At 30.6% G+C, this 17,850-nt stretch overlaps 2 protein-coding genes across 2 annotated transcripts; both read left to right on the forward strand.

Annotated features, from left to right (window-relative positions):
- The first annotated feature begins 401 nt into the window (after positions 1-401).
- Positions 402-6,691, forward strand: LOC111275074 ((E,E)-geranyllinalool synthase-like). The gene is made up of 12 exons (XM_022860186.2): positions 402-803; positions 2,732-2,924; positions 3,041-3,258; positions 3,348-3,471; positions 3,596-3,717; positions 3,811-4,028; positions 4,560-4,675; positions 4,920-5,018; positions 5,176-5,391; positions 5,483-5,612; positions 5,714-5,959; positions 6,057-6,691. The coding sequence occupies exons 1-12, from the start codon at positions 476-478 to the stop codon at positions 6,465-6,467; spliced, it is 2,421 nt and encodes an 806-aa protein (XP_022715921.2). The 5' UTR covers positions 402-475; the 3' UTR covers positions 6,468-6,691.
- Positions 6,692-12,742: 6,051 nt separating this feature from the next.
- On the forward strand, positions 12,743-17,574 carry LOC111318761 ((E,E)-geranyllinalool synthase-like). Its single transcript, XM_022921632.2, has 12 exons — positions 12,743-13,141; positions 13,269-13,461; positions 13,552-13,769; positions 13,880-14,003; positions 15,071-15,192; positions 15,285-15,517; positions 15,615-15,730; positions 15,870-15,968; positions 16,081-16,296; positions 16,417-16,546; positions 16,637-16,885; positions 16,971-17,574. The coding sequence occupies exons 1-12, from the start codon at positions 12,820-12,822 to the stop codon at positions 17,463-17,465; spliced, it is 2,517 nt and encodes an 838-aa protein (XP_022777367.2). The 5' UTR covers positions 12,743-12,819; the 3' UTR covers positions 17,466-17,574.
- The last annotated feature ends 276 nt before the right edge of the window (positions 17,575-17,850 follow it).

Here is a 17,850-nt window from a genome sequence, read left to right on the forward strand (position 1 = left end):
GATGAGGTTGTATTAATTGCATTAATATTTTAAGCAATGAATTGCATTTTAACCGTTAAAATAAATATATAAAAATTTAATTTTAAAAAATTATTCATTAATGAGGTGATGTAATTTTATTCATTTTATTAATAAGATAAAAGTATTTGATTTATTAATAATGTATAAAATTTATATGCTAAAATAGCAAAATCTACGCAAATCTTTCTATTTGGTCAATTTTTTTTTCTTTGATTCACATTATGATAGTGATCGTCACGAATTGGCATTCATGGCTTGACAGCTCCGCCTCGAAGTCAGCACAGACGTATCGGGCATGCAAATTTCATATTTGGGCTCGAATTAATTAGAAATTTGTTCAAGGAACTTCTATAAATAGATCTCATATATTCACGAATTATATATCAAACTCACAGGGAAGAGAGGAAAAAGGAAAATTGTTTCGTTGCTCTTGTTCTTGTTTTTGTTTTAAGCAATGGAACTCTTGCTTATTTCAATTAAAGCTCTAGTAAAAGAGATAAAGGAAGAGATGTTGTTGAACGTTGATCCTTACTCATTTGTTTCACCCTCAGCTTATGACACTGCCTGGTTAGCCATGGTTCCTGCAGAATATTCCAACCAGACATGTTCAGTACCCATGTTCAAGAATTGCTTAGATTGGGTGGTGAATAACCAGACAGAAGAAGGGTATTGGGGAGAGCGAGACGCCCATGGCAATCCCACCATCGAGTCTCTACCTGCTACTTTGGCTTGTGTAATTGCACTCAAGAAGTGGAATGTTGGAAATAGAAATATAAAGCTAGGTACTCTCTCAAATACATCTACATTAATTAAATTCATTATTTAATTTTCATATTATATCTCATCCATGTTTTCTTATATTAAAGGTCATGTTTGATTTATAAGATAATGGATATAATATGATGATAATTATGTTATATTATATTTAGTTTGTATCTAAAAAAAAAAAAAAATTATAAAAAAAATTAATCATCATTTTGGTATAAGATGATTCAGTTTTTTTAAAGTGAAAAAAATTATTTTTAATCTATGAGATTTAATTTATATGTTTTATTATAAGCTTTGAAATTATATCAATAATTTAAATTTTATAATTTAAAAAAAAATAATTTTGACCAATAAATAAATTATCTTATTTTAATCCTTATACATATCCAATATAAAATAAAATAATATTATTTAATCTAATATTATTTATAACATCACCTTATCCTATCTTACCATAGTTTTGTATACCAAATACATCCCAAGCTTATAATTCCGTCTCTATCTATAGCTAGTTATCCTTAGATTATATGGTTACATTTCCCACCGAACATTTTTACATTTGACAATGTTAAGTTACTGTTGGCTTAGGTTTTATCTGTTAGATGTAAGATGTCATATAATCTTAAACAATCAAAAAACTTTATGACGAGAAAGCGCGGTTTTAGAACAAGGATTTCAAGAGAACATGTTTTCCGCGCGCCCAAAAAAAAAAAAAAAAAGGGAGAGAGAGAACATGTTTTCCACACTATTAACCACACAATTGCAGTCGATTGCTCCTACATGCCGATACTAACATGCATGCCGTTTTGACTCATATCGTACCAAGCATTTTAATATGCTTATATAATGAAGGTTGATTGGATTAGGTCGGGCTTATATTAGATAAGATAGAGGTGACAAAATGAGTCAAATGAGTCAACAAAACATGATTATATGTTTGGCATAGTATTATAATGAGTCGGGGTCCAACACAAAAAAAATACAAATCAGTCCAACATAGTCCATAATCCGATGATGATATAGGTTGTGTCGTGTTAGTTTATGGGCCATCAAATAAATTTTTTTTTAATTTTTTTACATTAATTTTTAAAGAAATTGTGAGTTTATATATATATATATATATATTATTTTAGTAATATATTACGAAAAAATTAGAGATATTAAGTCTATGGGAAAAAGGAAAGTTTTTTTACTATGAATAAATAAATTTTACAAAGATTAATTAACTAAAAAATAATAAACTTTACAAGTTTTTCTTTCGATGATATAATTTTTTTTTAATGATACAACTTATTTTTTTGAATGATATTTGATATCCAATTGATTGATTTTTATGAGTTAAAAAAAAAAAAACAAATCGATACTTTTAAATGTGAATAGATACTTCTATTTTGCCATAACAAAATAGAACGTTCCGTCAAAAAAATAGATAAATTTTTTAAAAGAATTAATTGATAGTAAATTTTTGTCAATAAAATATAGGTCGTACCATGCTGGGCTTATGTTGTGGGCCAATCTTGACCAATCATGGGCTTGTGCCATGCCAACCCACGAGACTTGAAATACTCAACTCAGTACTGCACGACTAATAGGGTCAAGTTTGGCTCAGCAAGATTATTGTAATAAAATGGATCGTGTTGGCACAGCATAACGGGTTGAGCTGTATCGTGCCACAGGCAGCCCATCCATTTTACCTCCTCTACGACAAGATATAGACCAATGGGCAGACCACTTGTTAAAAGTTTCCTGCTAAATACTCTTTCAAAGCTCTCGTGATTTAGATTAGTCAATGAGTTTCATGTTAATTATCAGCATAGGAAAAAAATTCATTGATATTTACATTTTTTTTGGTTGGAAATGCACTGAAATCATAATTTCATCTGTTAAAAACAAAAATTAAAAATTTTATTTGATTTTTATTCATAATTTTGATAAATTTCAGGATTGGACTTTGTGCATGGAAACGCCGAGGAGCTCCTTGGAGTAACTTACGATCACTTTCCTCGTTGGTTTACCATTGTTTTGCCTGGAATGATTGAACTTGCACGTACAGTTGGGCTCCAACTTGCCTTCCCTTCCCAACTAAATGGACTGTTGTTAGACTTATTCCACAAACGGCAAAGGATCCTTGAAACGTAATTGCTCTCAAATTTAACCTTCAATCCTTGTAGTATAGTTTAAAACTTGATATTCAAATTACCTGAAAGAAAATACTTATTAATTCGTTATTGATGTGAAACTTTTTCTCCAGGGAGGAACTTGTTGACAATCAATATCCTCCATTGTTATCGTATCTTGAAGCCCTGCCTTCATCATATGGTATTAGTGAAGAAGACATAACCAAGAATTTGAATGGTGATGGGTCATTGTTCCAATCCCCTGCGGCCACTGCACGTGCTTTCATGGCTAGTGGAAGGGAAGAGTCTCTATCCTATCTGCAATCGGTTGTAGGAAGATGTGCTAATGGAGGTCAGCTAATTGCTTCCTGTTGTCTTGCATATTCCTAGTTGAGTTTACATTTCAATTTTGCTTTAACTAAAAATTGAGTTTTGATGCAGTTCCACCAACTTATCCCATGGATGAAGAGCTAATAAAGCTTTCTGTGGTCAATCAACTCCAAAGATTGGGTTTAGCTGCCCATTTTTCACATGAGATTGATGACAATTTGGCCCAGCTTTACCGGTAATTAAGAAAATGCATATATGTAGCATTCATCCTATAAAACCGAAATTTTCTCTCTTTTTTCCTATGCTTAATTACAATAGCAACCTTTGATGTCAATTTATAGTTAAAATTTAATTTTTAGGAACTACAAAAGCCGAGAGTCGATGGCAAAACCAAGCAATAATGCAAATGTCGCAATCCAGCTGCACAAAGACTCTTTAGCATTTCGACTCCTCCGCATGCATGGTTATAGCGTATCGCCTTGTATGATTCAATCAAAAGAAACCTTCGCTTTTCTTTTAATTTCGTGCAACCATTATTGGAATATGATTATCTATGTTTTGCATATATTTGCAGGTCATTTCTGTTGGTTGTTGAATAATCAAGAAGTTCGAGCTCATATTGAAGAAAATTATGAATACTTGTCAAGCACGATGCTCAATGTTTATAGAGCTACAGATCTTACGTTTCCAGGAGAATATGAACTTGAGGAGGCGAGATCATTTTCTAGGAAAGTGTTGGAGAAAGTTACATTGAAGGCTACTAGCTTTAGATCTATGGGGCTTAACCAAATGGTAATTGACTATGTCTCAGATCATAGTAATTGACATCATTCTTCTATGCGTTTATAGGGATCTGCCTGCATTTGGGTAAAACTTGTTAGTTTTGCTCTTTTTTTTTTCACAGTTAAATGAAAATTAAATGAATATTAAAATTTATATCTATCACGTGAAAAAAACGTATCCTTAATTAGAATTAATATTATAAAGATTTTTTTTTCAAAAGATACAGATTAAGGAAATAGTATACTATGAGATTAAAAGCACTACCGAACCCTTTGACCCAACAATGTACTAATCTTAAAAAGTGTCCTAATGCTTAGCTTTGAAAATAGGATGGAAAATATGCATTCGGTCGTATAAGTTAGTTCAAAATGGCAAAAAAATTAGGAGTGAAAGAAAACGTCCAACCGTTTTAAGCAATTTTTGGAAGTAATTTATTTCTGCACGAAAAAACAGGATATTTTTTCTTCCTATTATTAAAAACTATAATAGTGGTATCGATGTACTTAAAATTAATTTCCTTGTCTGTAAAATGTCTCATAGATGAAGCATGAACTAAGATTTCCATGGATCGCTCGACTGGATCATTTGGAACATCGAGCATGGATTGAAGATAATAACACCAACATTTTGTGGATAGCCAAGGCCTCCTTCCACAGGTATTATATCAATCTGTATTACTTTTTTTGGTAATTGATGTCACGAGGATTGAATCTTGATCATTGAAATAAAGAATTAAACACTTTATCAGCAAGACATATTATTATTGGCTGACTATATTAATTATTATAGTCAACATAAATTGACATTAATTTTAAAGTCAAACCACTTGATTTAAATGTATAACATCTTAAAATTATATTATATTGAAGGTCAATTAACCATCAAACCTTTTGGAAGCAGGTTGTCACCCCTATTAAATGAGAAGCTAATGCAACTTGCTCTGGCGGATTACGAGTTTCGTCAGTCAATATACAAGAATGAATTGGCGGAAGTGAAAAGGTGTTTTGTTTTTCTTTAGTATTTAATCCTAATTTTACAGAATAATTCACTAGCCAAATAACTCAATGTATAATTAATTATATATTAAGTAGGACTTATTCAATTTCCATGGAATAAATAAATAAATAAATATATATATGTATGTATGTATATGTAGGTGGTCCAGGATCAGGGGTATGAGCGACATGGGATTTGGTCGAGAGAAAACTACATATTGTTACTTTGCCATTGCCTCCAGCATTCCACTACCTTATGACTCTGATATACGGATGATAATTGCGAAAAGTGCTGTTGTGATAACAGTTGCTGATGATTTTTATGATACGGTAGCTTCCTTAGATGAGTTGAATACTCTCACTGATGCAATTGGAAGGTAATCGCAGAGAACTAATTAAATTTAACGTTAATGGGTCGATTTTCGATCCTTTTTCAGTGCACTGATGCAATTGAAATGCGTATGATAGATGGGATTCTAATGGATTGGGTGGTCACAGTAAGACCATCTTTGATGCCCTTGATGATCTCGTTAGAGAAATTGTGGCAAAAGTTTCACAACAGCGGGGTACTGATATAACAAATTTTCTGCGGCAGATAGTAAGTTTAACATCAAATAAGAAGTGTATTAATTTCCTGTTTCCTGGATAACTAAAACTGAAAATTGATTGATTGTATTTTTTTTTTTTATTATTATGAAGTGGTATGAAACGTTCGTTTCATGGCTTGTGGAGGCAAAGTGGAGCAGGGGTGGATTTCTACCATCAATGGATGAATACCTTGGAACTGGAATGATATCCATTGCTGCACATACCATAGTTCTTCCAGCGTCATATCTATTGAATCCAAGCTTAACAGATTGCAAAATCAGGCCAGGGGAATACGAGACTGTTACCAAATTGCTGATGGTTATACCTCGATTATTGAATGACATACAGAGCTACCAGGTGACAGTTACTGAACAATTTGTAGAGGCTAGATTCATTTCTTTCTTCATTTATATTTGAGGAAGATAACTAATAATTTATCGTGTAATATTGACAGAAGGAACAAGAAGAGGGGAAAATGAACTATGCATTACTCTATCTGAAAGAAAATCCAGGAGCAGACATTAAAGATTCAACTGCCTATGTGCGAGAAATACTTGACAAGAAATGGGGAGAGTTGCTCGAACATGTTCTGATGGATGGATTTGGAGAATTGCCCAAACCATGCAAGCTTCTCCATTTGTCATGCGTGAAAGTTTTTCAGATGTTCTTCCACTCAAGCAATAGATATGATTCCAACACAGATATGCTTCAGGACATCCAAAAAGCAATCTACATCCCTATAAATGTTGGATTAACCTCAAAGCCATTGATGCCTGATCAGCAGGAATATCACCAAACAATCAACTCCCACTCTGGTCGACCTCCCAAATATAAAAGATCACAGATCGAGCTAGTTACTCCATAGTTTTGCCTACTATGTTGGGCACGTTAAATTAATATGTTTCTGCTACCAAAATTTTAATGTTTCTTTCTTTTAGTATATTTCATAAATTGTTAGCCTCTCCAGCATTCATGGATAAGAGGAACTGAAACTCTGAAATGTTGTGTATGTTGTGTAGGAGAATCAGGTCCATCAAACTGCATATTTATGTATTACTAAATAAAAATGATGGCTCCTTTGATGTTTCAGGTGACTTTTGTTTTCTTAAGATTTGCAACAAATACAGTGAAAATCATTGCGGCCCTAAGCCCAAATCTAATCAAACTTTTTAATAACGGGCGCCCATCAGTTTTGCATATGGGCCACTTGAGGGACAGCAATGGAACCGCGTAAGGGCTTGAATGGTTGATTTAAGGAGGGGATCGGAGGGGATCGTTTTTCTTTGTTTTATTATTTGACAAATAATATCTGCACCAAAAAATTAATTTATTTTTTCAAATAATGCCTTAAAAGAGCTTTTTAATATTATCATATATCAAGTATTTTTTTTTCCGATTGAAATTCAACGTATATGATATTAATTGTTAAATTTAAGGCTTAAAAATTAAAAGAAAACCTTTAAATTAAAACTAAATGATTAATCAAGCTCTTGAACATCTATTTTTACCTAATTAAACTCTTGATTAGAAAAAATTTGATTAATAATTGTCACAAATTTTCATTTAATTAAAAATTTAATTGAATGAAAATAAATATTTAGGATTTAATTGAATGAAAAAAATGTTTAAGTTATCAATTGATTGTAATAAAATAATAATGGTTTAAATGATTATTTAATTTTAATTCAAAGATTTTTTATATTTAAGGCTAAATTAATTAATATGAGAATGTTATTATCATCAATACTTACTCGAATTCTACAGTGCTTTTGTCAGCAAAACTCGTATTAACTATAAATTCTATTAGACATGAATAATTTATATATTGAAAAATAATAGATAAATAAAAATTATAAAAAAAAAAAACCAAACCTGAGGAATTAGCTCAAAGGCAATAACACCAAATTTGTAACATTAAATATTGGGAAGCATGTGTTTCATGCATGCAAGACTACTGCAATGATTCCTTTTGTCTTAATGAATTCATTGATTGTGGACTAAATCCAAATTCTCAGGGACTAGACAGAAGTATAAAAAACCAATACGTAAAATGTCGGCCGCTGCTTGCATGGATATTGATGATGACAACTGACGCAACAATAGCGAGCAGCCAAAGCGGGCCCTGAAAGCCAAAGCACAGCTGGCTGCGGGAGTCTGATTAAAGAAAACAACAAAAATCCGTTTAGACTTGTCTGACAAGAATTTTCTTTTTTTTTTTTTTTTACTTTCTTTCCTTTTTAGGAGGTTCAAAAATCACCTTGTTTCCCTAGGGATAATTGTGATATGGTTTGACAATTTTTCTCTCATCACCTAGATTTTTTTTATAAATGAGATCATAACATAAAAATAGTTTTTTATTTTTATAGATTCATAACATAAAAAAAAAAATCTAATTACTTTGTTGAAAAAAAGTTTTTAAGGAGACGATTCAAGAATTAAAGCATGAAACTTAAGCTAGATTTATAAGATAGAAGAGAATTATTTTTATTTGTATAATTCAAATTTTAATGTCTTTATATTACTAAAAAAATTCATAAAAACATTTTAGAAAATGAAATTGGGATCATGTGTAAGTATGTATTTGTATAGAAATAAAAGATATTTTTTAAAATAAAAGATAAAATAAGTTCAAATAATTCCTTTTAAAAAAAAAACCTTGTCAATTTTTAATGGTTACATGCAAAATAAAAACAAAAGATAAAAAAAAAAAGGTTGAAAAAGAAAAAATATCAACAAAAAAGAGATTCTAAAATTTTAAGATTTTAGATTCAAATATTATTATTTATAGATTTAGTTAAACTCTATGTTGAATTTCATTAATTATCTTTTAATTTATTTATTAATTATATATTCACTGATTTTTTATAAATAAATGTAATACTTAATTATAATTATAATTTTTTGTATTTATAATTTTATAAATATATATAATTTTAAGAATAACACATGTCTTCACATAATTAGTTAAGATTTGAAAGAATTCAACGACAAAGCCAATGGCAGGCACCACATGATGACGAGGTTAAGATAAATTATGCTGGGGCTTTGGACATACACAAGGGCCTGCGGGCACAGGCATGGTCGTTGGTGACTCAGCAGGTGGGTTCCGAAGAGTCATTGTAACTTCTTTTATATTTGTAATTTTATAAATATATATAATTTTAGGAATAACTCATGTCTTCACATAAACGGTTAAGCTTCCAAAGTGTAATCATATAAATTTCCGCCTACAAAGTACTACAAGGATAATGCTTTTCACATTTAAGCTAGCACAGTTTATATAATTTTAGGAATAACTCGTGTCTTCACATAAATGGTTAAGTTTTCAAAGTGTAAACTTATAACCTACAAAGTGTTTTCAAAGTGTAACCATATAAATTTCCGCCTACAAAGTACGACAAGGACAAAAACTTTTCACATTTAAGGTAGCACAGGTAATATAGGAGTGCAACAGAGTTGATGGACAGTTGTATTCAATTTGAGCTATATCGATTTTTTTTTTTAATGTTTGAACTCAATTTGTTTAAATTTGTTTAAATTTAATTTATTAAATTAAATTTGTTATAATAAAAAATATTGATATAAGATTTGGGATATAAGAAAAAAGGGATGCATTCACACATACAAGGGCCATACTCGAGGCATTAGAGCCAGTTTCGAGGAGCCATTTCTTTGTGTGTTTTGCTGCGAAATTGGTCTTCTTTTCAACTGTATTGTGTGCTTTTTTCTTGGTCTGTGCATTGTGGTTGAGTAAAAATTGTGGCTAGGGTTTATTTTTAGTTGCTACGCGTTAGTTATCAAACTTGGAGAAATTTTGGTGAGAGATTAGGAAAGTTAGAATTTTGGGTTTCGGGGTTCAAGAGGTTTTGAGAAGTACTTTCAAATCTAGAGGAGGTTGAGGGGAAGATTTGGCAAAAGTTTAGTGACTATCAGAGGTGGTAGATTTAGGTTTTTAGAATTCGGATTTTTTTTTTAATTTTCGTGAAAAAATAGAGTTTTTTTTTTAAAAATTCAAGCCTATACATTTATAAATGAGATCAAAGGAAGCTTTCAGATAAATTTTTGCGATATCCCGATGATGGTCACAACGGCTAACGGTGGCGACGCAGCCGCTGCTTGCCGAATTTTGAGTTGTATGGCCGTTGAGAATGAATTTTCTGGGTTTATGAATTTTCAGAGTATTTTATTCTTTTTTCAATTATTAATGTTTAATAAATTAAAATTTTATTATTAATATTTTTTAAAAAAATTAAATTAAAATTTAAAATTTGATGTGGATTAAAATGTCAGATCACCTGACATGTAATTTAATCTACGTTATCACTGGTTATAGTATTAAACAATCAAAATATTATGTAAACAAAGTCAACAGTTACATCTCCGAGCAGACAGCTGCCGAGACAAAAATTTAATAAAGTTAATGATTTCACCAAAATTATTAAATGAAAATAATATAAAAATTTTATTTTTATAAATTATAATAAAAAATTAAATTTTAAAAAATATTAAAGTACAAAGATCGTATAATTTAACCTTTGAACAAATAAAGAAATAGTGGCCATCGATGAAATTTTGATTAAGTGACAAAAAAAAGTTTTTTTTAAATTTTAAAATTTAATATTCAAGTTTCACTTTATATAAGTTTGATTGTTTAATTATATTTTGATTTATTAATTAATTATTTAATTATTATAATTTAATTATGATATAATAATTGATTACTTAAATAATTATGTAAGTATAATATTTAAATTATAACTTAAAAAAAATACTGACTACCCTCAAATGCCATTGTTTTGTCTTTATGGTAGGGTACTGATTCAAATAAAAATAAGTGGGCCAAAATATCTTAATGGCCTAGCATTTTTTGTTGTGCAGTGTTTTGTCTTTATGAAATAGATAGAATAAGAATATTTTGTCCGAGAAAACGTTTCATATTTTTATGTTTTAAAAAATTATTTTTATTTTTTAATTTTTAAAAATGTATTTAGTAAATGAAAATAAAAATTATTTTTTAATATAAATAAAATATTCAATGATATTATTATTAATGATATCTAATTATAAATATAATATATATTTATTAATTAATGACATTAAAAAATGTTTAAATATGAAAACTTGCAAAACACAAAAAAAAAGTAAAATACATTTTTTATTTTCACAATTAAACTTAAATAAATTAATGAAAGTTATACATTTAAGGATAAATAAATTTATTAATTTAAAAATTTATAAGGATATTTAAGTCTATTACTTTTAACACTTTTAGATATACACTTTTATATATAGAGATAAATGATATTTAGTTAAAAAAAAATTATATCAAACAAATAGTTAAACATTTTTAATTAACTTGATATTTGACGTGCATAATCTATATAAACAAAACAAGAAATAATTATTGATTGAATTAAACAAAATATCATAATTTAAAATATTATAAAATAATATAAAATTTAATTAATTTTATATTGGTGTAAATAAATTCCTTCTTTTATATAAAGGTTGATGCTATGAATGACTTTTAAATTATAGTAACATATTCAATATAGTATCTAAATTTTTAAATTTTATAATGTGATACTTAAAATAAGAATTTGTAATTAGCTAATGTAATATTCACCCCTAACGTGACTAATTTTAATGAATAACACATAATAAACAAACAATCCTTTAAATACTACATTAATTAATATATTCATAATTTATGTATTATATTAAAGATTTTTAAAGTTCAGATTACGACATTAAATATTTTATTATAATTTAAGAATCATTCGTAATATTTATCATTTATATATATATATATATGCAAATCTCGTGAAAATTACTTCTACCTATTTCCACGTGGCTTATTGCTGACGGACTTTATCAGATATACAAGTTTGGCTTAAGCTCATTAATTGATTTATTGCTACATGTTTTTTTGCCTCTTTTTTTACATTTTGAAAATCGTTATAAAACAAAAGTAAAAAATAAAAAATAAAAACCCACTATCATAATTGATTTAAAATTGACAAATATGTTATAATACATGAATTATAGCATATTATAGTCTCGTGCATTTTATCATTCCAAAAAGTACGAATAACATATTATACTCTACAAACGCTAGTCAGGGTTTTGCAAGAAGATAACGATATTTTAAGTCGCTTTGCCGCTAGCTTTTATATATGATTACACCCAAGTTAACTGTTAATGGTTAATTTGGTCAAGGCTTGGTGAATAGAGTCATATTTTGGGGTCGTTCAAATAAGAAACTTCTGGACAGCAACGTCATTTGCTTAAAGAAATGGCTCCCCCTTCGGCTAAGAAAAAACCAGCCCCAGGTCCCATTGACAACCTGTCAAGAGAGTAACTTCATAATTGATCACTTGATGACTAATTCACATCTACTGACGTAGACCTTTATCGAGCTCCATATATATATATAAATATATATATATATATATATATATATTTTTTATCAATTATCAATTGTCTCAATCAAGTCACTGCTATAATCTTGAATGAAAGGTAATTAAAAGACCAAGTACATAGAAAGAACCTACTACACACTCTGAGCTTCTCCTCCATTAAAGTTTCTTCCACATGCTTCACCACTTTTATGTCCTTCCTTCCTTACCTTACCTCAGGCATCTTACTGATTTGAACGTAGAAGCATGTCCCAGAGTAACAATTCCGACACTCCTAACTGTGCTTTTTAATTGCAAGTTCGAGCTGTCTTCCCTTCAACTTCTACTCACCTCCGTCTAGCTAAACAACCCAAAAATACCATCAACGTATACCAAACAAGAAGATTTAAGATCTTGCCAAACATTGATGCATGGTTTTAGTTTTACTTTTCAAAGATTTAATTAATTTGGAATGTTGATGGAAGAGGAAAGTAGAAAGAAAATTGCTATTATTGAATATATTTTTCATCAATCTAAATTAAGAAAATGACGTGTCGCATGCAGTTAGAAATTTCGCGTAAGGCGTGAATTGATGTTTTCCTTTGCAAACATGAAAACAGACCTGTCCATCATTGGACCCAACGCAAAACACGTTGAAACATTAATCACGCTTGGTAGCGAGACAAGAAATCATCCTGCAGGGAACGCGTTATAAATTGATGTCCCAAGTCTCAACCAGTTAGCAGTTCTCACCAGTTATCCAACATTCAGCCATTAGAGAAAATTTAGGTTAAAACTTTAATTTCTTCTTAGTGCCATATGGAGCATTCAAATGTTTCAATTCAAGCTTTAGTTAAAGAGATAACGGAAGAGATGTTGTCTGACATCGATCCTTACTCATTTGTTTCACCCTCAGCTTATGACACTGCCTGGTTGGCCATGATTCCCAACCTGCAGCCATGTCCAGTAGTACCCATGTTCAAGGATTGTTTAGATTGGGTGCTCAAAAACCAGACAGAAGAAGGGTATTGGGGAGAGGGTGACGCCCATGGCAATCCCACTATCGAGTCTCTTCCTGCTACTTTGGCTTGTGTAATTGCACTCAAAAAGTGGAATGTTGGGATAGAAAATGCACAGAGAGGTACCAAATTACATGAAAAGTGATGAATAATTGTTCTTTTCCCCTTATAAAAAATGTGCCCCTCGAATTACTGGAGGAAGGCTAATATTCACAATTTTGTTTACCTTATTATTCTACTTTTATTCAGGGTTGGCATTTATTCGAGCAAACATCGGGAAGCTCCTAGGAGAAAATTCCAACCAGTTCCCTCGTTGGTTTGCCATTGTTTTCCCTGGAATGATTGAATTTGCACGTAAAATTGGCCTAGAGCTCGACTTTCCAAACCGTTCAAAAGGGTTGTTGATGGACATATTCTTTGAACGACAAGAGATCCTTGAAACGTAATTTTATTTTTACCCTGTTTAAAACATGATGAAATTGATAGACGTATTAATTGCCAAATTCATCAATTAATTGACAACTTTTTGTAGTGAGGAACTTACCGCTGGTTCGTATCCTCCCTTATTATCATATGTCGAAGCGTTGCCTTCATTTTATGCCATTAATCAAGAAGACATAACCATGCACTTAAGTGATGACGGCTCTCTATTCCAATCCCCTTCTGCAACTGCACGTGCATTCATGGCCACTGGGAAGAAGGAGTGTTTAGCTTACCTACAATCTCTAGTTCGAACCTGTACTAATGGAGGTAAGTAAGCAAGACTGTCGTCAACTCCTCTTTTTTTTTTTTTGGCTCCATGTTTATGGCTTTACGTTATCCGTACATACTGAAATAAAGTTTTATTTAATTTGTTGTAGTTCCATCGACATATCCAATGGATGAAGAGCTAATAAAACTTGGTTTGGCCAATCAAATTCAAAGGCTGGGGTTGGCTGAACATTTCGGCCAGCAGATTGAAGACATTTTGACTCAAGCTTACCGGTAATGATATGAGCTTAAATTAGCACGTATTATGTAGATTTGTCCACGGCTTGGTGGCCCGCGCCAAGCGTTGGGCATCAATTTTCAAGTTTGAAACTTTGAATTATTCAATTTTAATTTTAAATGTAATTTAAAATATAAAAATATTTTTTAACAATGTCAATTTATTCAAACTTGAATCATATTAAATTTTGAATAAAAATTTCAAAAGAACAATTGAATCTGATAGATCGTACATAAACATTTATGCAACGTATACCATTTAAGAATTTTTTTTTTAATGAACATTAAAAGAGAACGTAATTAATTGTAAAAGATAATTTTTTATTTGAAGTAAAAAAATTACTTTATTATTTTATTTCATTTATTTTTTAAGAATAGGAATTTACTTATATTAGAGTAAATTTTATATTTTTATTTTTAAATTAAAATGATTAAATATAAATTTTATTTTGATTAAAAAATTTTAAAAATTTTAATATATATTCTTAATTAGTTTTTCATCTATTTTAAATGCAACTAGTGGATAAATGACAAAAAAAAAAAAAAAAACTCCTGTTCTTTTTTGCTTTACTTGTTTAGAAACAACATTAATAGAGGAGATGTGAGATTAATTAACTTCCCTCATTAACAAATAGAGAAAAGAGTTTGATGTTTACACGAAGCTTATTAAATTTTTTATTAAAAATAATTAATAATTTAAATTGATAAATTAAAATATTTTATTATATAAATTAAATGTGCAAAATTATATAAATACTAGTCTACCACACGACCGGCATCATCCCTAGTCTCTATAACCTGACAAACAAGTTCATCGGGTGAAAATATTTCCTACTTATCCAAGTTCATAGGGTTCATTTTTATAGGATAGTTTTATAATTTTAGAAATTGTTGATTTGGTTAATTGAATTTAATATTGACTGCACATGGACACAAAGTTAATAATTTTAATTTAGTAGTAGTACTTGATTTATTTTTATTTTAGAGAATTGAAAAGAAAGCATATAGATATAGATATATATATATATATATATTAAAATGTTTTCAAATGATATAATTTTCAGGAATTACAACAACCAGGCATCATCTGAAAAACCAAGTCGTAGTGCTTCAGTTGCAACCCAACTGCACAAAGACTCTTTGGCATTTCGACTTCTTCGCATGCATGGTTATGACATATCGCCTTGTAGGTTTTTACTTTTAAACAAATTTCATGCAATATTGGCATAGATATATGATTTTTCAAACTCTGAACCAAATATGGTTTTCCACTTGCAGGGAGCTTTTGTTGGTTCTTGAATAATCAAGAAATTCTAGATCATATAGAAAAAAATCATGAATATTTCTCAAGCGTATTGCTTAATGTGTATAGAGCCACGGATCTTATGTTTCCTGGAGAATATGAACTTGAGGAGGCAAGATCATTTTCTAGGAGAATACTAGAGAAAGCTGTACCCAAGGGAACCGGAGATGATGATCACTTCACAAAATCCTTCAACCTTCAAAGAATGGTATTCAATTAATTTTCCCTTGATCCAAACACCTATTTCCAATTTTGAATGATGTGGCATTAATTACTTAATTTTTCATGCATTAAATGCGGCTTAGATCGAGCACGAGTTGAGTCTTCCGTGGGTTGCTCGATTGGATCACTTGGAACACAGGGCGTGGATTGAAGAGAAAGATATGAATGCTTTGTGGGCAGGAAAAACCTCCTTTCATAGGTATGGAGAGACTCAGCATTTTTAAAAACTGCTCGACTTAAAAGTTCAAAATCTTTGGATATACCTAAATATCTATTCAATTTGACACGTATGATATTCACTTTTCACTAACAGTAACCATCAAACTTTTTGGAAGCAGGTTATCAAGCCTTAAAAACGAAAAGTTTGTGCGACTTGCTGTGGCGGATTATGATTTTAGGCAGTCAATTTACAAGAATGAAGTGGCTGAATTGAAAAGGTATAGTTACTCAATGCATAATGAAAAGGGAAAAAAAATAGAAAAATGAATTATTCTTCAAGATTATGTTAATAATGGGCCTATTTTATACTACCTTGTTTCTGTGAAACAGTTGGTGCCTGAAATGGGGTCTTAGTGATATGGGATTTGGTCGAGAGAAAACTATGTATTGCTACTTTGCCGTCTCTGCCAGCATTTCACTGCCTTATGACTCCGATATTCGAATGATGATAGCAAAAAGCGCTATATTAATTACGGTTGCAGATGACTTTTTTGACATGGAAGCTTCTCTGAATGAGCTGAACATCCTCACTGATGCAGTCAGACGGTAATCACCAAGAACGAAAGCTAATACGTCCTGATGAACCTTTGGGGATAATTTGGAACGAGTCAAATCTCTTTAATGATTTATTAGCAACTTAATTTTGCTTTTGAATGCATATGACAGATGGGATGCTACAGGATTAAGAGGTCACAGTAAGGCCATCTTTGATGCCCTTGATAATCTTGTGAAAGAAACGGCAGGAAAACATCTTCAACAGCATGGAACCGATATAACAAGTTATCTACAGAAAATAGTAAGCATTACATCAACTAATCGATTAACTAATTGTTTTCTTGTCGGTTCAAATGAATTGTGAAGTAATATGTATGAACATTTGGTGTAGTGGTGTGAAACATTTGCTTCATGGCTTGTGGAAGCAAAATGGAGCAAAAGTGGATACTTGCCATCAATGGATGAATACCTTGGAACTGGCATGACATCTATTGCTGCACATACCTTGGTTCTTCCAGCTTCATGCCGCTTGAAATCAAGCTTACCAAATTCCAAAATCAACCCTGCAGCCGAATACGAGACAGTAACCAAACTGGTCATGCTTATACCTCGTTTATTGAATGACATACAAAGCTACCAGGTAATTGAACAATTTAAAATGTTTCCTTAATTTATTTTGTTCATGAAAGATAATATATTGTTATAACTTGCATTTACAATCACAGAAGGAAATAGAAGATGGGAAAATGAACTATGTGTTACTTTACATGAAAGAAAACCCAGATGCAGACATTGATGATTCAATTGCCTTTGTGAGAGACTTACTCGAAAAAAAGAGGAAAGAATTGCTCAAACATGCTCTAATGGATGGCTTCTGTGATTTGCCTGTAGCATCCAGGCGTCTTCACTTATCATGCATGAAAGTATTTCAAATGTTCTTTAACTCCAGCAACAGATATGATTCCAACACAGAGATGCTTCAAGACATCCAAAAGGCAATCTACATTCCTCTAGATGTTGGAACATCGAAGCCATTGATGCCTCTTTCCTCTGACTCTGGCTCAAAGAAGGGATTTCAAACTATAACTTCTCATCTAAATTTTCGGCCTCTCAAATATCACAACAAGAGAATCATAGGATGCCAAACTTCTTTGCCCATTGGAAGGCCTGGATATGCTATTAAGTATATCACTCCAAACTTTAGATTGTCTTTCGCCTAGACCGGGCTAATTGTGTCAATCTGCCCTTTGCATACTGATCGAATTGCTATTCTGTAATTAGACAGTGCCCTGTTATGTATAATAGAAATGAAATAAAAGTACTTCTGTATATTTGATGCTACAAAATTAAATTTCCCTTTTAAAAAGAAACAATCTTCGCTCTTATAGACTACCAAAAGATAAAATCAAAAGGAATTTTCTTAGATATCATGTTTGCATAGTCTTATCCATTTACTTTCGTTTTAATTGATGCTTTTACTATTTATTTTATTTTTTAAGTAAAATAAAAAAAAAATAGTGTTGTTAATATTGGAATATTTTTTTCTTTTTTTAGCTAAAAAAATTACCGATTAAATTTCTATTGAAAATTTTGTCAAAAACTGAT

This window comes from Durio zibethinus, chromosome 26 (genome assembly GCF_047325235.1).
Source record: "Durio zibethinus cultivar Kanyao isolate XHJ-2024 chromosome 26, ASM4732523v1, whole genome shotgun sequence".
Classification (NCBI taxonomy): Eukaryota; Viridiplantae; Streptophyta; class Magnoliopsida; order Malvales; family Malvaceae; genus Durio; species Durio zibethinus.